Here is a 21,126-nt window from a genome sequence, read left to right on the forward strand (position 1 = left end):
AGCATCTCATGCGAGGTTGTGCTGAACAGTGCTGTAGATACACAGATAAAAATAGGCAAAACAAGCAGCCTTGCTTTTTCAGGGGGCAGAAAAACCTCTTTTCCCAAAAGACCTTGGATATTAAAAAGACACTGACATCAAAACAGACAGTGCTTCAAGGTATTGGATATGTCAGCTGTGGGTGCCTGCAGAAAAATACAACAATCAGCTACAACCTTTCCTGGTTTTTCCTCTCAATTTGAAGAAGACATTTCCAGGCCATTAAATTGAGTTGTAAACATCAGAAAAATAACTCATGGTAGACATCAATGCCCATAAGGGAAATATAATAATTGTGGAGAGATTCCCATTGTCCTCTTGTCTTAGAAGTTCTCTTGCTTGAGATTCCAGAGGAGTCAAAGCAAATCAAAAGCAAATCAAACTGAATGAATACACAAGTATTCACTGAATTATTACAGCCCTAAATGGATGTTCTAGTGGAAAAGGATCTTTAGATTTCTGTAGTTTACTCCTCAAAGATGATTAATTGAAACAGCACCCTGTGCTCTGCTATCTTGGGAATCTCTGATGATAAATCTGTCTCCCTCAAATCCCAGTGTATCTGAGCTGTATTCAGCAAGCTTGTGCTCAGTTTTCCTTTCACTGACAAGAAACCATCATGATAGCATTTGGAAATGTTGAAAATATAGGTACATAAGTTGGATATATCAAAGAATTGTGGTTTATTATGTATAATTCACTATTCAGCTTTTTATTTGGTGCACTGATGTATCTTTTACTGAATAAAAATAGGGCTAAACCAAAGAAGAATTATTAATGCAGAGTGATACAAACAGCTCTGTATTAGGCATAATTTCCATTCTTAAGATATGATGTATGTTCTGGAATCTGGATGTGATTTAACAGTTAGAACATTAACTCTGGACAGCCTGATCTTGTATTTGGGGATTCTGTAACACAGGAAAATTGATGTGGAAATCTGCACTTCCTTCACTGACCTCATCCAGCCTGTCTGGGGTTAATGACACAGTGCCAGAACTGCAGCTGATTTTTCTGCTGAAAATCAGGCTCCAGCTCCAGCATTTGAACCTGCTCTGAATAAGAATTCTGTGCAATAAGTGCCAGTGGCAGTGCCGTGCTCGGTGCTAAACCAGATGGGGAAAGAACAACAGAAAACCAATTCAGAAAACAAATTACTTTCAGGCTCAGCCAGTTTGGGTTTCCTGTGTGAGCTGTGGCCAGAGAACCTGTTTGCCCTGGTGTTGCACACTTAGGATTTCTTAAGAGCCCAATGCAAAGTTGATTTTAAAAACAAACAAACTCCCCCTGAACTACCCAACCAAAACAAAGCTTGTTAACAGAAGAGAGGAATCTGCTTCATGTGACAACTGTTGCCTGGACCAAAAGTTGAAGCAGCTTTGACAGCGTTGTCAGCTTTTCCCTGAAGGGACCAGATGCTGTATTTTAAATAAATAAATAAATAAAAATCTTATCAACCTAAGGGGCCTTAGCCTTCTCAAGGGATTAAAATGCTTTCATTCATTTAACCAGTTACAGCTTCATCACAGTCTGCCAAATCTGCTGCTTCTGGGGCTGAGCTGTAAAGCTGCAACTCGGCCTCTGTCCATATGGTCACAAAAAGATGCGAACTCAATTTACAGGCATGTGCTGATGTGGCCTTTTTGCAGAGTTCTCCCTGTGCATGAGTGACATCTCATTTCTCTTTATTCCCTGTTTTACAGAGCTGCCTGTAAGTTACTCTGGGCTTTGTTGTTTCTTCCCAAGGTCTTTGGTGCTGGAACAGGCAGGGGCTGATAGGAGATTATTGTCAGATTTGTTTCCACCCATGTAACCTATCTGCAAGTAAACATGACGTAGGGCTGTCAACTGATTACATTCCAGGGCTCTGAAAAGCAGCCAAGGGAAAAAGAAACTTCACATGCAGAAAGGAGTTTCTCCCTTTAGCATTGTCATTGTGGTGTTTCTAAGGTTTTCTGAATTTTACAACTTTCTGAATAGAAAATGTACTTGTGAGCTTAGTCTGTTTAAAAGTCTATGATAATATTTAACTGTTATGAGAACAAATGTTCATTGGTGGTGTTACAGTTAAAACAGTGCAAAAATATCTGGCACAATGCAGACAAAGATGGAAAAGGAAGAAAAATTTGGAAGTTGGCAACGTGTGAGTGGTTTGTGCTCCCCTGGGGCTCTTCTCTCGGGCCTCCTCCATCAAATGTGACAATTTTAACTGCTTGATCACACTTTTGCTTTATCCTTGAGCTGAGGTGACTGTGAGCTATTTTGATGGCTTTGTCATGTTAAGGATTAAAGTAATTCTTATATTTATGTATGACTACTTAGGCACAGGACCGTGCCTCCTGTAATGTATGATGTAGATTAGTTTGCTAAGTGACTGCTGCAGCATGAAAATCCATGTGTGAGAAAATATCTGAGGGGTAAGGGGTATCCAAAGGCTTTTCTTGCAATTCATCATCTGGGTGATTTTCCCTGTGCAAACTTCTGCTTTCTTTTAATGTTACTTTTAAGCATTTTTCAGGACATGGCATTACCTATCTGCTCACAACTAAGGTGTTACATTTATCTTAAAACAAGGCAGGAGTCCTGTCTGAGTCACTCTGTTTTGACAACTCCTTATTTAAATTCAAATTGCATGTGAGTTCCTGGGCTGTAATGCAGGGACTGGTGACTCCCCACATGCTTTGGCAGCAGTTAATTCCTTTTTTGTGTGTGGATTCCCTGGCTCCCTTCCCCTCTCCCTGCGTTCCCAAGGGGGAATATCCAGGAACATGTTGTCCTCAGTCATTTCAGCACAGGATGGGAGAAGGAACAGTTTATTTGCTTATTTTAGTTTTTTGTGGTGGTGATGAATTCACATGTGGCTTTTGTAGTATGGAATTGCTGTTATAGTGGGGATTTTTTTGTGTTTCCTTTTGAGTTGGATGAACGAATTGAACCTCAATAGCACGTCAGTTTTAGTTACTAAGCTGTTTTCTCTGGAAGTGAAGGATTGTGTGGTAGCACAGTGTGTATCTTATTGCACATGAGGGGTTTCTGCCCACTTTGGCCTTGCTTTTGAACTTGAAAGTTGACTACAACCGGATTGGGTAGAAGTGGAGAGGTTTCAAAGCAAATCCTTCCAAGTTCCGTGGAAACAGCCCAATAGAAGCTGGAGACTCTGCCCACCAGTTCTGGAAAAGCTGAATTTGCCTTCACAGAACTTTGCATGTCACAGAATCCACATCATCAACACTTGTCTGAATCCTGTTGCCATCAGTGGAAACAGCAGAAGTCACTCTTTTATTTATCTAAGGTTTCTAAGGTTTCAAATCTTCTCTAAATGATATCATACAGTGCATGGTGGTGCTGATTTCCCTGTTCCAGGCAAAATCCAGTCCAGGTTTGGGTGTTTCCTGATGGATATCAGCTCTGCTGCTAAAACATCCCCACAGAAATTAGCTCAGTGCAGTTACAGGGTTAATTACAGGTGGAACTGGCTGAAATGTAAAGACCTGTTTCATGAGAACCAGAGGAGATGATCCATTTGTCCCTTCTGGCCTTGAAGGGGTGAACAAATCAATTAAACACAATTTCTGTTGCCAGCTGGAAGCAGTTCTGCTAAATCTGGAGAAACAAGAGGAAGATGATTCTGATTAGAACCTGATTAGTGGATCCCAGGTGTTTCACAGGCTTTGTGTGGCTGGCTGGGTTTTGCTTTTTCAAGTGCTGAATTGTCCTGAAAATGGAGAAATAACCCAAGAGATGCTTTCAGGAGTCACTATAAGTTCGTGCTCAGGCAGAATGGGAGACAGAGCAGTTGTTATTCATCTTTTACCTTCTCTGGGCAGGTTTGAATAAGTGATATTGTTACACTGACACTGTTCAGACCCTGCCTGTCCTCTTTTCCACCAGCACTGCTCAAATCACTCTCATTTTTTAGACCATCTCTCTTTTCCCCCCTGGATTACACTGGTTTATTTGTTTCCTGCTTCTCCTTATCTTTGGAAATGTGGCTCCATCCACGAAGGTTCTCACAAGGTCTGACGTGTTCATCCCCCTGTCCTTTCACCAGGAGCTTTTTCACCACCTCAGGTTTCCAAACCCATTTTGCTGTTTCACTTTACCTGGCAGCAAATTAATGTAAGCTCAGGTATAATTGGATAAATGGAATTTAATCACTTTTTGCATGTGTTTGACATAACTCTAGTGAGTTCCAAGCAAAATTCCTCACCTCACCATGACCTGCAGTCTAACCTAGATTCTCTGGAGTATTACAGCTTTGTGTTTTACAGCTTGACTCTATTGAGTGTGGGAACTGACTGAGAAAACGTCTGGCACTTCTTTTCTCTATCCATTATTTAGTGACCTGCCTTAGCATGAAAGAAGGTCATGGAAAACTGTCTTTGTGGTAGTTGTGCTCTGGTTTTTTCATAGAACTTTCAGAAACCTTTTAATATTTTTCCCCCTATTTCTTTTAGAAACTGATGGTTTTTATTTTAGTCCTTCATGCAGTACTGGGAAGTAGATCTGCTGGCAAATACAGCTGGTTTGGGGTTGGGTTTTTTACCTTTTTTTGGCTGTGATTCTCCCCTTTTTTTAAAATAATTTTTCTATAACAGATGCTATACTCTGTAAGTAGATTTCTTTTTTCATATTGGTTGGAACAGTTGAGTTAAATCATGTCAGGACCTTTTTTCCCATTTATGGCACTATTAAGTCTGTTTATGTACAGCAGCTTTCATCATGAAAAGCCTTTACCACACTGTCTTGTGCAGTAGCACCTCTCATTGTCCTACCAGGGGAATAAATTATGATTATTTTCTTGTCAAGGCAGGTGTTGTCACTTGCAGGTACTAATTGCAGCTGGAGATAAATACACTTTTTGGGAGAGATGTCTGTGAATGATTGGAAGCCTTCAGTAGTCTCAGGCTTTATAAAGGAGGGCTGACCTGTATTTAAAGCTGAAATTTAGAAAGCTTTTGCTTAAAACTGAGCAAAACTGTCCATATAGACCTTCACTGATTCTCTGAGCATGTTACAGCCACGGGGTGCTCCAATTCCTGCTCTTGTAAGGACACACAGAATGTGCAGAGAGAGAAATGGAGTAGCTGGTTATTCAAAGAAGCTGGACTGGGTTTGGAAAAAGCAGAAATTCTTTGGCATCCTCCCTTGAGTCCTGTTGAAAATAACCCAGGTACCATGGTTACCAGAAGAGTCACTTTGCTGCTCCTGCTGGGAATCTGGTGTGGAGCAGCCCCATCTGCTCTGGGACCTGAATTCCTGCATTTCCTGGCTCCCACCAGCCCTGGGTCACTGCAGGGGCTGGAGCAGCTCCAGGGGGCTCTGGGCACTGCCAGATTCCTCCAGGTTGTGCCTCCCACTTTGTGGTTTGAGTGTGGTCTCTTCATAATAAACTTCCCATTTTTTACATAAACATAGAAGGTGAGCAGGGGCAAGGTATGAAACAGAAAAGGAAGAATATTCTGCCCAGAGTTTAACCTGTGCTATCCTGGAGCCAGCATCACTTCTGTAGGGGTTGATCTGCAGAGTGAGTTGGAAGGAACAGATTGCAGCAGTTTTTCCTGTCCCTGGGAATCCCTGCATGGATTTATCCTGTTCCACCACGGTGCTTCAGATGCCTCTTACCTCACTGACCCCACTCACCTTCCTGTGGAGAGGTGCTGGCTGGCTGTGTTTGGGTAATTAATTTGGGTTTGTTAAAAAAAATCACCACAGACACAAACACACACCATGGAACAGGAACAAAATTCCATTGCCTGGCTCAAGGGGTGTGGAAAAGGAGCTTGAGGAATCTCTGTGCAACCCCAAACCTGACTGTTGTCTTTGAAGGGATCCTCCTTACCTAGGCCATTGTTCTAGTTTTCCTGTCTAATTTCTTAAATGGGTTTGTAGAGCCTCTTCTGATTTAACTCTTGTTTAGAAAACAGAACAAAATAGAGTGGGGAAATAGCTTCTAATAGCAGAAGTTCTAATAGCAGTTAGTTCTAATAGCAGAACTAACCAGTCTTTTCACCTAAAGAGACAAAAACCTCTACCCAAACTTGTTAGAAGAGGAATAAGGAGGAGAACTTGGAACTCAGTATGGACTGATAGTGCAGTTAATTTTTTTTAATGTTTGTATTTAAGATATTTGCCCTCTAGAAAAAGTAGCTAATGTCTGAGGGTGAATCCCTCAATTTCAGGGGTAGTTCTTCCCAGGGATTATTTTCTCAGTGTTGTATTTTCCCTCCTCACCACTGTGCCAGAGATCTGGATTCTCTGGAACTCTTTGGGTGGTTACAATTCTTTTTCCTAAGCCAGTCCTAGGGCTTGTTTGTGTGTTCTCTGCCAAGAACACCAAATACCAAAGGTTCTACGAGTTACTATATTAGGCTGTCATGATAACTGTAAACTTTGTGTGTTTTTATTCCATGGAGAGTAATAATTTGCTACAGTGCCACTTAAAGCAGGATCTGAAGGTGACCTGCAGTCGTTCCAGAATTGTCTCTAATGGCAGAGGAGGAGCTGCCACCTTAAATGTGGATGAGATGCCTCTGCCCCCTTTCTCACTTAAATAATATCAAAAAAGTTCATTATTCTCCCTGGTTTTCTGAGGTTTGTGTGGATTAGAATTATTTTTCCTCATCAGCTGAAGGCTCATCTTGCTACTGGAGCACAAATGTGTGTGGCAGCTCCTGGGCACTGACTTGGGACTTTGTGGAGATGTCAAGTCCCCAGTTCCTCACAGGTGACCTCGTGAGTGAACTCTTCCCAACTGGAATAATGTGAATTTTCTCATGTGCTGTGATCATGCACCTTCATATACAGCACGAGGAGCTCATTGTTCTCTAGTAATCCTGGGAAGTTCCCCCAAGAAATAGAATGTCTGCTGTAAAAATTATATGAAATACTAATTTGCTTTTTAGTATATAAAAAGGGAGAATCACAGTCTTTAACAGGAGGTTTCATTCAAGCTCTCTGCCAAGGCCTCACAATATTCCTGGTTGTACAAGGTGTGCTGGAAACCACAGGCGGACGTTTTCAAACCATTGGTGCATTTTCCATGTGGAATTCTGTGAAGCTCTTGGAGAGATTTCCATCTCCATGTCCCTGTTCTCACAATGCTGGATGCAGGCTGAACAGATTTGCACAAATTTAGGGCACAACATATTGTCTTCCTGAACTGCAGGAATCCTGTGGCTCTCCCTGGCAAGTGTCAGCCACACAACACCTTTTCCTTCTCCACTTAATTTAATTCTTCCATCCCCTGGGTATTGGGAAAAGCTGTAGCTCACAGACATTGCCAGTAATTGGAATGGCTGTAAATATTTCATATGATAAGTTTGAAAGCCCCTGCTTTCTAGGCTTTCATTTAGGAGTGTTTGGGTTGGATTTTTTTATTCTTGAAAGTGAAGAAAAGATAAAATTATTCTCTTCTCCCCAAGGATTCAAATAGCTGGTTATATCTACAGGGTTGCCAAGTGCTCTGTATCATGCTTTATATCAGTTACTTTAAATACAAGAGGGCTGTACTATGTAGTTTATCTAAATTATTCCTTAGAGAAAATATGAAAGGAATTTTTTCTCATTTAATTTCTTTTATTTTTCCTCACAGAATTAGCATAAGAAGCAAACAGACCTTAGAAATCCTAATCTGCTGGTAGAAATTTATGTGAAACTCTAGCACAAACCTATTGCATTCAGAACACTGGTTATACTGTTAAATATATGTCTTGTTAAATATATTTTTAGTTGTGAATATCAGTATTTGGTCAACATCATTACAAACTCATAGACAAAAATTACGTAGCTTGAAATAAGAACTGGTTATGTCATTCCTGTGCTTTGTGAACATGGTTATGCCAAAAGTTTTTTCACTGAATTTGGTGTTTTATTTGGAAAAGCATTAAATGCAGGTGTGTTTCTCACTGCTTTAGGTTGGAGGAACAAAAGCTGGAGTCGTGCGTTTTCTGGGAGAAACTGACTTTGCTAAAGGAGAATGGTGTGGGGTGGAGCTGGATGAGCCCCTGGGAAAGAACGATGGAGCTGTGGCTGGCACGAGGTTGGTGCATCCCCAGATTTACTTTGTGAGATTTTTCTCTGTATTCTCTTTTGGGTTTTTATGTCTTCCATGAAGTTTTCAATCAAGGGAGGGAGGGAGGCTCTAAAGCTGCCTTTGCTGCTGCTGGGGAGGGTTGGTGTGCAGTGGTTTGAATTCTCTGATGCCAACACTTCTCTCACATTCGTGGGAAGAGCTGATCTCTCCTCCCATGTGAGTTTTATTCATAGACTGGTAATGGAAAACACAATTTCCTTCTTTTAAATGCCTGTTTGATTTCTCAGCTCGGAAGGAATGCTCAGTTAAGAAAATCTCTGGATATCCAGTAGTTGTACTTAAGGGAAATCTTAGAGCATCCCAGGAGCTGGAAGTTCCTGTTCCAACAGATGCCTTCTGGTAGAGATGGGAGCAGTGTAGCTGCTCCCTCCAAGAAGTCACAATTAGAATTAATTCACATCACAATTTAACTTTCTTTCTCATTTGCCATAAGGAATAGTCTTTTACCTCATTAAAAAGAGGTTTTACGAAGATTGTCTCACCTTAACATAGGTGATCACAGCTTAAAATTATAAGTGGCTTTTGTCTATATTTAACCAAAGATATATGTTCTGTATCATCAAGTATATATAAATGGTATGAATGTAATAAAATATAAAACCACTTGATTTAATTAAATGCTGATTTCTATTTTTAGCTCTGAGCCATCACATCTGTTGGCAGCTCAGAGGAATGTGATGAAGGGGAAAAGCTGTGAATATAAAACTGCATCTGAATGGAATGTTTTAGGCACTAGAGCTGTAGTCTGAATTTCTGAAGTCTGATGTGATCATGCTGTTTGAGACTCTCAAAGCCCCTTTCCCAAACGGGTGTTAAACAGAATTGCAGTCCAAGGCCTTTAACACTTTCATACTCCTGATCTAGAACTCTCTGCAAACCCAGAAAAGAAGTTAATTCCCTCTCTCCTGTGCTTGCTTTGCCGTTGGAAGGTATTTCCAGTGCCAGCCCAAGTACGGGCTCTTCGCCCCGGTGCACAAGGTGACCAAGATCGGCTTCCCCTCCACCACCCCGGCCAAGGCCAAGCCCGCCGTGCGCAAGGTGCTGCCCACGCCCACGGCCCTGAAGCGCAGCCCCAGCGCCTCCTCGCTGAGCTCGCTCAGCTCCGTGGCCTCCTCCGTAAGCAGCAAGCCCAGCCGCACAGGACTCGTAAGCTGATTTTTCCTTCGCATGCTCCCCCTACCTCCCAGCCCGGACCCGCCCAGCCCGGCAGAGCAGCTCCTGGGCAGAGCCCTGCAGGGTTCACGGTGCTCCTCCTCATTCAAAGCATGCACGAAGGAAGGAAATCTTAGCTAGCCCTGGAGAGCCGCTGAACAGTTGAATATTTAATTCAAGCTAACAGAGTGATTGCAATAAGAAAGGGGCTTAGGATGCCAACTAATTTCTCTGGCTGCAATCTGTGATGTTGTTCGCAGGGTGCTCGCAGAGATGAGAACGTTGACTCCAGGTTTCAGGAGGCTTGATTTATTATTTTATTATATATATTATATCAAAACTATACTAAAAGAATAGAAGAAAGGATTTCATCAGAAGGCTAGCGAGGAATAGAAAAAGAATGATAACAAAGGCTTGTGACTGACCGAGACAGTCCGGACAGCTGGACTGTGATTGGCCATTAATTAGAAACAACCACATGAGACCAATCACAGACGCACCTGTTGCATTCCACAGCAGCAGATAACCATTGTTTACATTTTGTTCCTGAGGCCTCTCAGCTTCTCAGGAGAAAAAAATCCTAAGGAAAGGATTTTTCATAAAATGTGTCTGTGACAGCAATCTGCATTTAATTCATTTTCTGAAGCTTCCAGATGTCACACTCGGTTTGTTTAAGCAGGAAGCTTCACGTTGGCTAAAATGTTCCAAATTTCCTTTTGCTGTTCAAGAGATGAGTCAGCTGAGAAATGCAGCAGGAGCAATTTCCAAGTCTCTGCTGACAAGAAGCCTCTTTCTTTTCTTTTAGATTTGGTTTTAATCCTGTGAATTCATAAAGGCTGAGTGTTGCCAAGTGCAGTGGCTCAGGTGAAATCTAACACAGTACTAATTCCACCTAATACACTTACTATGGGTTCTTTTGAAGTTGCTCTGTTACATAAATGTCCTAATCTTGGGTTGCAGCAGTAAAATGGAAATCTGGGAAGGCTGATTTTGAGAAGTCTCTTTTATGGCAATTGAAAACATAGGAATAATTGGATTTTTCCACAGTCACCCTTAGATTTTTCCTTTCTTTTTTTTAAACCACATTATTAGATAGATCTAATTAGGAAGGAGTGCCTCCCAGTGATGTGGAGCAGGTTCCTGTCCCACTGTCCCACTGACCAGCAGGTGCCCAGAGAGGTGACTTCCCCTGGTCCTGCAGGACTGAAGCAGATTACCAGAGGTCAGCAGTCGGTCAGGGCACCAGGGTTAATACCTGGCCACAAAAAGGATTTTTATTTGGCACAAACAGTGGGACTTCATCACTTAATCCATTCTGGAAGTTGCACTTGCAGCTGCAGAGTGCCCTCTAGTTTGGGATCACAGCACTAACACGTGGAACCAAATGCTTTATTCCATGTGCTGTGATCCCCCAAGTTACACCTTGTGAGTATCTAAAATCTATTTGCTTATTTTGTTGTGTCCCAGGGATTTTGCATGATTTAGGTCATAAAATACAAAGCTGCTTTAATCCATTATATCTGGAATTAAAATTCCAGCTTTCTCAGGCAGTGTGAACATTTGGTGGCCATCCAAGTTAAAAGGATTGTCCAAATAATTCTGAGACTTTTTCTTTAAAAGTTAAGCTGCTGGGGAAACGAGATTTCCTGTAATCAGTTTTGACCCAGCAGACTTTTCCTGCTTCAGTTTCTAGGAAAACTAAAACTTTTCTGGGCGTTTTTGGACTCTTACATTGACTGCTCAGTTGTTCAGGGCTGTTTCTGATTTTCTTTTTCCTGTGTAATAAAACAGCTGTCGGAGTAGGTGATCCAATGATTTAAGGGGCTGTCTGATGCAATTGGTGTTTATTTCAAAGTCTGAAGGAAGCTGATGCTTTTCTGAAGAGTTTTGGATTTGTTTTGCAGTTGGGAGTGAAGGGTGATTTGAGCACCTAAAGCTGTTAGAAAGCAATACACTCTGGAATGGGATTTTTTCTAGAAACTGGGAGGGTCTGAAACAACCAAGGAAGCATCAGAGTGCATGTGGTTTATTCTGTCTGGTACTGGAAGGGCAGCAGCAGTGGATTGCAGAGTGTGCAGGGTGGGATCCAGGCTGGCAGGAGCTGGGGCAGGGATTGTGCAGCAGGGAAGGGGAGGTGGCTGTGCTGCCAGGAGAAAAATCCCTGCTGTGCTCTCAGCTGGGGCTGTGGCCAGTGCCAGCTTTCCAGGCTGCCTGTGGCAGCTATTCAATGTTTTCATCTCTGCAAGGATCATGCTCCTGGTTTTGGGTGATTAGGCAGAGCTGAAGGATACAGCAGCAAATCTTCGTGATTTGGGTTTTTTTTAAAAATTAACTGAACTGCCATTCTCTTTAATACTTAGGCAAATTTCTCAGCTGTTAAAGACAGGTTTATGAACAGCCCTCAGGGGGTATTTTTGCTCATTTTTTTGCCTTTTTCACAACTATTGCTCACTTTACTTTGTAATTTCAGGTTATTTACTTTCCCTTCTAGCTCAGGAACTCATGAGGGTGTAGCTGGTAGGGCCATAATGAATTTTCCCTGGTACTGATTCCAGTGGGGCAAGCTCAAGGAAAACCTGGTTTCATTTTAGCTACAATTCTCCTGATTAATTCTAATCTGCATTCTTGAAGGTTAATATTCCAGATCCTTTCCTAGAAGAAATTTAGTTCCAAGTGATGGAAACATATATTTTATTTTATATACCAGTATTTGTGTTCTTCAGAAGGTTTTAGCTGTGAGGTCAAGGTAATTGCTCTTCATCCTGGCTGCTTTTGCCATGGTAGAGGTGCCAGATTCTGGTGGGAGTTCCCAAAGCTTTTCATGGAGCATTTGGAAGTGTTGGACTGCTGCTGGTGACCCAAGATAATGACCTGTTACATAGAGACATGATGTTTTTGGCTTGCTAGAAAGCTGCCTTTCTTTTTTTAATACAAAAAGATGCTTAGGAGCATCCTGAGCCAGCCTTTGTGTGAGTCTACACCTTCAACTGAGGCCTTTTATTTTCACTTCATCCTCCTGCCTCTTCCTCTGGCTGCTCCTCCTTACAGGGCTGTGTGGTGGCCACTGTTAAATTCTGGAAAATGAATTTAAATGTAAAAGGAGAAGGTGCAGTAGGTCACAGAAAGCATTTGCTTTACTAACCCTGTGCTTGTGGATCTGGAGGTACCCACTACACCCCTGTTTCCTTTCTCTTGGCGCAGAACGATTTTTAATGCATTTATTTTGTGAAGTTGACAGAAACCTCTTCCCGCTATGCAAGAAAAATTTCGGGCACCACAGCCCTCCAGGAGGCCCTGAAGGAGAAGCAGCAGCACATTGAACAGCTCCTGGCAGAAAGGGACCTGGAGAGGGCAGAAGTTGCAAAAGCAACGAGCCACGTCGGGGAGATCGAGCAGGAATTGGCTCTGGTTCGCGATGGGCACGACCGGGTGAGGGAGTTTTTGTTCCTCTGGAACAGAGTTAACACAATGGCCTCAACCTCCAAAATGGGCTTTTCTTATTGAAAGGGGCTGGGAGACAGAGGTGGTGTGCTAAAAGTAGAATAATCCATACCTGTGAGATCTCCCTTGTGGGATCCTTGGCTTGATGAGATACCAGATGTACTGAATTTAACTTGGTTTTTTTGAACTTCACTGCAGTCTTTGATCATGTCCATATTTGATAACATTCCTGTCACTTGGCCCATCACTTCACCAAATCCTGGTTACTGAGGTACAGGTACATAACTTGGAAAAAATTCTTGTATTTCCCAGCTTAGTAAGTTTTGGTTTTGTTCCTCTTCCTGATTAGCACGTGCTGGAGATGGAGGCAAAAATGGACCAGCTCCGAGCTATGGTGGAGGCAGCTGACAGGGAGAAGGTGGAGCTCCTCAATCAGCTTGAGGAAGAGAAAAGGTAACCCCAAACTGTCCTCATTAGTGTAATTAATGTTCTTCTTGTGCTCCCCGTGCATCTTGCTGTTCATCCTGATCCAGACACATTTCTCAGTGCTGAAGTCTGTGACATCTTGAAGTCCTGTGGATACTTTGGATGTGTCCTGAATTTCTGACAGTTTCCTACGTGAATGGTAGAATATATAGAATGTGAGATCAAACTGCTGATTTGGGTCACCTCAGATCATCCAGAAGGGTGACAAAAGGAGAGAATCAATGAGGATTTAAAGGGTTTTAATACAAAATACCCTCTTCAAATGTGCAGGACTAGTGATGCCTTGCTTTGGCACTGGTAGTGTTTTAAGGACAGAAATTTTGCCTCCCTCTCATGCTTCCTGTGAGATATTTCTCCTTAATGTTCCTGACAGTTTGCTGGTACAATGGGAATGTTGTCACTGTCATTCTGATTTCCACTGAAAAGTGAGCTTGAAAGCATTTGCTTCCAAAATTACCTGAATTTTAATGAGTTGTCCCCACAGGAAAGTTGAAGACCTTCAGTTCCGTGTGGAAGAAGAATCCATTACCAAAGGAGACCTAGAGGTAAAATATCTCCAGCTTTGTAAAAGGGATATCCAGGAGGGCAGGAATCATTAAAAGATGCTATCCTGGTCTAGCCACATGAAAATTATACCCATTTCTGCAGTTCTTTAGTAAGCCAATTGTCCCAGAATTGCAGGATTGCACCCCAAATTCAGTTGCACACTTTAGCAAAGGCTGTGCTATGGAAAGGCTGTAGTTATTTAGAGAAATTAAATTAATTCATAGAAAATTCTACCTTTTGCTGTTAAAAGTAACCCCTAAGAAAAAAAAATAATTTTGAAGTTACAAAATTGCTAATATTTATTGCTAATATTAATACCTATTTATTTAATAGTTAATATTTATGCCTTTGGAAATGAATATTGAAGACTTGTCCTGTTTGATCAATTTCTTGAGTAATTCCTGTGCTTCCCTTAGGGAAGGTTGATTAATGGAGGGTGTTTTGTCCTGAGAGTTTGCACATAAAATCTAAATAGCAATTCATGTGTGCAACTTTTATCTGTTGTTTATGGAATTGTAATGTTGGGCTACAGCACAGTGTGTTATTGCACAATCAGAATAGAAAACATTTAGATAAGGATTGCTCTCAGGTATTTGAGCACTGCCAAATTTTTATACCAAAATTCCAATTAATAAGCAAGATAATTTTAGTTGCTCTACTCTATTGTCTAATCAGAAGCATAAAATACAAACTGAGTTAACTGTGTTGCTATAAAGCATTTGTGATTGAAGTGCTAGCCTTATGAAAAATACTCATTTCATATAACATTTCTTTTATTTTAGTCTTCCATTCATTTTAAGATACCTATCTAGACTCTTCATAGAATGCTCCTTTTATTGTTTAGTCCATGGAAATATTTTGGTTTTTTATTTTCTGTTAAATCAATAGATAGTCATGGCAAACCATCCTAAAGACTCTGGTTTGTCAAGCTGCTTAACTTGGGGGTTTAAACTGAATTCAAGCTGATGGAATATCTCCTGCTGTTTGTGTTGGAATGGTAGTGCTGAGTCTGCAGGTGAAACATTTTTTGTTTGTTTGTTTTTTTAATTTTACTGATAGCGAAAGAGGCAGATTTCGGAAGACCCAGAAAATGTAAGAGGGCACTTCAATGTGCAGAGACATCCCATGTTAACAGATTGTGTGCAGAAAATGCTTATACTGATTCACTAACTGCATAATCTGTTATTGAGACATTGACTCTGGTATTTGTGTGCATGTTGCTTTCAGAGCAATTACAACATTTCTTGGAAAGAATGTGTGTAATGACTAAACGTGGCAATGCCATTAACTGCAGCCAGGGCCAGCGTGGCTTTAGAATTCTTTAGGGTCACAACCTTTGCAGCTCACTGAAGAGTCCAGGAGCTTGCAGAACATGACTGACCAGCATCCTGAAGTGGCCTTAATTTAAATGTAGGATTTTAGCTGTTTTCTTCACAAAATCCTGTCTGCTCTCCTATGAGATCCTGCTGCTGTTCAGTAGATGACAATTTTCCTTAGGGAAACAATCTGTCTCTTCTTCATCTTCCCATATTTGTTTCCTTTTTTCCTATATGAAATGCTAAGGGGAGAGATGATTAAAACCATCTGAACAATTACTTTACAAAGCTGTCTGATTTTACTGTATCTTCATGTAGATCCTCTTCAAATTACATAGGAAAAATGTGTTACTTGATAACAGAAATGGCCATGCAAGATGTTTAAGGAGCCCTCTTGCTTCCCCAGCTCAGACTAGTGGAATTTTAAAGGTAAATTTATCTCAAGTTGCTTCCTCTGCTGCATCCCCAGCCAAGATAGGAAGTTCTCAAGACCAGAACTGGATCCTGCTGTGCATCCTTAGGGGTTCCCTTTGCAGAGATCCCTCAAGGATCTGGTTCTCCTCCAGTCTCCCCATCAGGCTGATGCTTTGTTAGAAATAAATCTGCATGTGCCCTTCCTTCCTCTTGTTTTGTGTACTCCTCCTTTGATCCCATCTTTTCTCCTGACTTCACTGTTCTGATGTTTCCATTAAAAATTGAGATCTTCACTCTCCAGGGGAGACTTTCCAGGCTGCCCCTGCCTGGTCCTGGTGGTGTCCTGTGATTGTGTCCCAGCACGAGGGGACTGGAGGGTGCCCTGCCCCATCCTAGAACTGATTGTCAGGATTGTGGCCTCAGCACAATTTCCCAGTTGGATGGAGAATGTCACAGGGAGGTTTATTCTGGAGTTAAGGAATAGCCAGAGCACACAGGAGCTGGAAAAGGCTGATGTCCAGCCTCCAGGTTTGGGTGGAATTCTGGGAGGTTCAAGGCAGAGACAGAATCCCATTTCCACATCAGTTCCCTGATTGTGAAGCTCTGGAGAAGGGGAAGATGATTCCTTTGGCTTTGTTGTCTGGTTTTTTTCTTTCCTGCTTTTCTCTTCCATCCAAGTTAAGGTTTACAATCAAATTATTTTCTTCTTTTTGGGGTACTCTCTCTTCTCAGTTCACTGTGTTCTTGATTTCCTCAAAGAGAACCATAATCAGTAAGAATTTCTCTCCACATCATCAGGAGAGAAATTTGAGCAGTTCAAAATTTTGCAGTGATTTTTACCTCAGTAAATGTGGAATCTGTCCCTTGGAAATCTGATTTGATTAAAGGATAATCTCTCATCTCTAAATGGGGAAAAAGGTGTCAAGCAAAGATCTCAAGAGCATTCTTTTTTAATCTTTTATTTCCATTTTGGCAGGATTTTAACTTCCTTGCCTTTGTACTATATAAGAGATGGGACTTTAAAAAACCCAGTAATCAGTGATGGTCTGTCTGATCTTTGGAGCAGTAAAGCACTGTCGATAAAATTAAGGATCAAACAGTTTGGGTTTTATGTAGCATAAAAAGGCATAAGGTTGCATATTCCAAAGGCACACAGGGGGAATTCTGTAACCATGAGATCTGAGATTTCTTGGGTTTTAGTAGATCCTCTTGGTGAATTAGAATTGAATTGGAATTGAATTTCCAGCTTTTAAAGCAGATTGTTTTTCAGACTTACTTACAATTTAGTTGTGGATCAAAACTAATACTGACCTGTATCAGAAAGAAACCTGAATTGTAGCCACTTATTAAATATTATTTCCTTCAGAATGCTTAATTCCATTTTCAAAGGCTATGGGCAGGAAAAACAATAATCTGTGTTCTTGGAGCATTTTTGCCTGTCACACCCTGAAGATCTTCCACTGAGAGAGAAACAGACCTGCTACAGAATGAAAACATCAACAGATCTAAGGAGCAGCTTTCAAGTGTTTGTGGACCAAGGAACTCCATAGAAACACGGCCAACTATTTTCAGCTGTTTAAAAAATTCACCCCCTTGCATGTGTGGATGCTTTTGGGAAGGAAGAACTTGCTGCTACCAGAAGGAATTCTGTGTTTGGAGAAGCAGATAAGGAACTCATCCCCATCTTTATATTTCTCTTTCATTTTTTTCTCTTCCCTACTTCAGAGGTGCAGGTCAGGTTTGAATTACCTGCTGGACTTTCCCTGCACCTCCCAAACTTCAGGTTCTCTTGCAGGCCTCAGGGACTATCTGGGTATCAAGCCAGAATATCAAATATTCTGTGTTCTTGCTAAAAATTCTGTTTGTAAGCAAAAGGCAGGAGGTTCCTGTTCACTTGGGTTCATCTGTGTCCCACTTCTCTTTAGGAACCTGTTAGAATTCCAAAGATCTTACTTTTTTTTCTTACTTCCACATATTCTTCAATATATTTAGACATCCATAACTGCAGAGCAACCAGGCTGATTCACATTTTTATCTGGTTTTGAGGAATCTTGTTCCTTGCTTTCTTCCTGAAAGAGGAGAAGGGAGGGAAAAGAGGAGGATTTTGGAGTTACAGACAACCATTCTCGATCTATTTCTGTTCAGATAATTCAAACCATAGTGACAGAGGAGCCTTCATGTTCCCAGGTCTTGGCCAGAAGCATTTTTATGGCTGAGACTTAGAGACAGCTACTATCAAAGAAAGAAAGTTAAAGTTTTGATTTGTCACATGAGCTTCAGTGGAGAATTTTTGTCCCCTTGTTAATGAGTAATTTTTTTATAAAATCAGCCAAAGGCATTAAAGGAAAAGGTAGTGGGATGACAAGGAAAGGGACTTACCATCCTGTTAGAACAGGAAGAGATTTGTATGCACATATACATATTTTTGACATAACTATTCTAATTTGTGCTGAAAACTTCATGTACTGATAAATAACTTCTACTCAGCTGCATGAAACTTTTTTTTGTTCCCATTTCTCCGTTTGCTGTTAATTTTAATTATTTATTTATTTATTTATTTTACACCTTTGATTTCATTTTTACACGCCCATCCATTCACACCTTCAGCCCATCCTCCTCATCCATAGCATTTTCCTGCCCATTTTCCCCCCCTTGCATCCTCTCTGCTCACCTGTTAGAAGGCTCTGGCAGCACGGCCTGCATGTGGCTCCTCCTCTTGTGCTGGCATGTGATGGTGGCACCGTTGTGTTCTCTTCCTCTCCCTCTCCACTAACAGACGCAGACCAAACTGGAGCATGCCCGCATTAAGGAGCTTGAACAGAGCCTGCTCTTTGAAAAGACCAAAGCTGACAAACTCCAGAGGGAGTTAGAAGACACTAGGGTAATGGTTTTCCCTGTTTGAATAACGAGCCTGATCTGTGTTGTGGAAGATTTCTGATGGCACAGTGCGGGGGTGACACGTGCTGGAACAGGTCCTTGCTCCTGCCGTAGCCAGAGCTGGAACACTGTAAAAAATTAGGATTAATTTTGAGCTTCCATGGGGTGTGTGTGTGTGCCTGGACATGTGGCTCGTACAAGAACTCAGGTAAGATGTCTTCACACTGCAAAAGTAATCCTTGGATGCAAAAGTAGCAAGATGGGATCATGAGTTGACAGAAAGGAACATTCAATTAGCATGAGCTGACAGAAGGGAACATTCATTAGCTCATTTTAAAAATTAGCACAGTTCATTAAACCCCAAAAACCTAAGATTGAACATGCCAGTCCTTTTAACACAAACTGAGTATTTGGGGCTTGGTTTCTGAGCTCTTCAGTAGCTGCTGCACTGTTTGCTTTACTAAATCATGGTTTGCAGTGGCTTTTTAGCTCTTTTTTTCCCACCAATGATATAATCTTTTAATGGATATCCCAGTAATTAATAATACTGCTGCCTGTCAGAATATTACTGACATACTTGCTACCAAGTCAGAAGTTCAGCAGATGTCAATTTTTAAAGAAAAATAGATATACACACACACACACACATATTCATACTCACACATGGGGATTTTCTTGAAGGTCAGGTGGGATGAACAAAAAAACCCAGAATGAATATAAAACCAACAATTCAATGTGTAATAGGTACTTTTAAAGGGCAGCTGTGGGTAAGTAATATCTTTTCCAGGAGGTTAAAGCAGTAACTTTCTAATTAGAATTAATTCTGGGAGCTTTTCTGTTGCAAAAACTGCTCCAGCAGTCAGTGAAAAGCTCAGATGGTGCCAGGACACTTTTTCAGAGAGAAGCAGATATAGAAGGGATTTCAGAGGATTTATCAGTTCAAAATATGTTTATCAATTTCTGACAGTCTTGTAGCAGGTGTGAGATGAATTAGGAGGAAATTATTTCAACAAAGACCTCAAGATTCTCCATTCTTTTCCAGTCTGCCTTAAAATGGTTCTGAGGAACATTTTGTTAATCATTGATAATACTCATCAGGGTGGCTTGTAAATTTTTATCAAGTTATTTCTAGATACTACCAGAAGAACAAATTTTAGTAAATTCTGTGTTTATAGACAATAAAAAATGTTTGTCATCTGAACTGTGGACATTTTTCCCTTTTTGAAGCAATTTGCAACGCTCAGTGGAAGCTTTTCAGCAAGGCCTGAGTGTCTTTGTATGAAATGTATCTTTTATAATTCTTCTTTTCTTAAAATGCTGTTGATCATAGGTGGCCACAGTGTCAGAAAAGTCCCGGATCATGGAGCTGGAGAGGGACCTGGCACTGAGGGTGAAGGAGGTGGCTGAGCTCCGAGGGAGGCTGGATTCCAGCAAACACATCGACGACGTGGACACTTCTCTCTCCCTGCTACAAGAAATCAGTTCTTTGCAAGAAAAAATGGCAGCAGCTGGCAAAGAACATCAGAACGAGATGAACTCGCTGAAAGAGAAGTTTGGCCTTAGTGAGGAGGCCTTGCAGAAAGAGATCAAGTCCCTTTCAGCTTCAAATGAGAGAATGGCAAAGGAAAATGAATCCTTGAAAAGCAAGCTTGACCATGCCAACAAGGAGAATTCTGATGTGATTGAGCTGTGGAAGTCCAAGCTGGAATCTGCAATTGCCTCCCATCAGCAAGCAATGGAAGAGCTGAAAGTTTCTTTCAGCAAAGGTGTTGGGGCTCAGACAGCAGAATTCGCTGAGTTAAAGACTCAGATTGAGAAGATGAAATTAGACTATGAGAATGAAATGGCAAATCTAAAACTGAAGCAGGAAAATGAGAGATCTCAGCACCTGAAAGAGATCGAGTCCCTGAAAGCAAAACTGGTGGCAGTCACGGAGGAGAAAGAGCAAAACCTGGAAAGCCTGAAGACCAAACTGGAAAGTGTGGAAGATCAGCACCTAGTAGAAATGGAAGACACTTTAAACAAATTGCAGGAAGCTGAGATAAAGGTAAAGGAGCTAGAGGTACTGCAAGCCAAGTACAATGAACAAACCAAAGTTATTGATAGTCTTACACCACAGATCAAAGCTGCTGAAGAAAAGCTTTTGGACCTTGCTGCACTTGAGAAAGCCAATTCTGAAGGTAAATTGGAAATCGAGAAACTTAGCAAGCAGCTTGAGGCAGCTGAGAAACAAATTCAGACTTTAGAGACTGAGAAGGGTGATGGAATTAGCCAGGTTTGTATCAACATCCATCCTTTTCGTTTTCTTTTGCTTTTATTTTACATTTGTACCCTTTTAATCTGCTATAGGAAATACATCACAGAAAAAATGAGTTTTACTGAATGTGTATCTTGGGACCATCTGAGGAGGTTTAGAGGAGCAGTAACTGGGTCCTGTCTCAACAGGTTTTGCTGCTCCACCTGCACCAATCAGCAAAAGGAAAAAATTCCTTCTGCACTTCCTTGCTGCAGATCTGGGCATGTCTGTGCTGAAATCTTCCTGTTATGGAAAAGTTGTTGGCTTGTTTGGGATGAGGCTTTAACCTTTGGGGATAAACAAGGGGACGTGGGACTCAGTGGGGAAACGTTTCCTTCATTACCTGTCCCCTCCTCTGACAAGGTGATGGGAGAGGCTTTTAAAACAAAAGAAAGCACAGAAAATCCTGGTGGAACTTTTCTTTAGGCCAAGGCTCTGCAGGGATGTTTTTGGCACTGTTTGAC

General features: G+C 41.3%; 1 protein-coding gene across 8 annotated transcripts in view; it reads left to right on the forward strand.

Moving 5' to 3' along the window:
- The window catches only part of CLIP1 (CAP-Gly domain containing linker protein 1), a 59,686-nt gene that overhangs the window by 15,146 nt on the left and 23,414 nt on the right, over window positions 1-21,126 (forward strand). For 3 of the 8 annotated variants that reach the window (XM_030958698.1, XM_030958699.1, XM_030958700.1), the window contains exons 4-11: window positions 7,956-8,080; window positions 9,064-9,280; window positions 12,518-12,715; window positions 13,077-13,180; window positions 13,698-13,758; window positions 14,819-14,851; window positions 18,266-18,370; window positions 19,697-20,641. In XM_030958698.1, coding sequence (XP_030814558.1) covers window positions 7,956-8,080; window positions 9,064-9,280; window positions 12,518-12,715; window positions 13,077-13,180; window positions 13,698-13,758; window positions 14,819-14,851; window positions 18,266-18,370; window positions 19,697-20,641 — 1,788 coding nt within the window. The remainder of the gene's footprint in view (window positions 1-7,955; window positions 8,081-9,063; window positions 9,281-12,517; window positions 12,716-13,076; window positions 13,181-13,697; window positions 13,759-14,818; window positions 14,852-18,265; window positions 18,371-19,696; window positions 20,642-21,126) is intronic. The other 5 variants (XM_030958705.1, XM_030958703.1, XM_030958701.1 and 2 more) reach the window with 5 other exon arrangements.

The sequence above is a fragment of the Camarhynchus parvulus genome, chromosome 15 (genome assembly GCF_901933205.1).
Source record: "Camarhynchus parvulus chromosome 15, STF_HiC, whole genome shotgun sequence".
In the NCBI taxonomy this organism is placed as follows: Eukaryota; Metazoa; Chordata; class Aves; order Passeriformes; family Thraupidae; genus Camarhynchus; species Camarhynchus parvulus.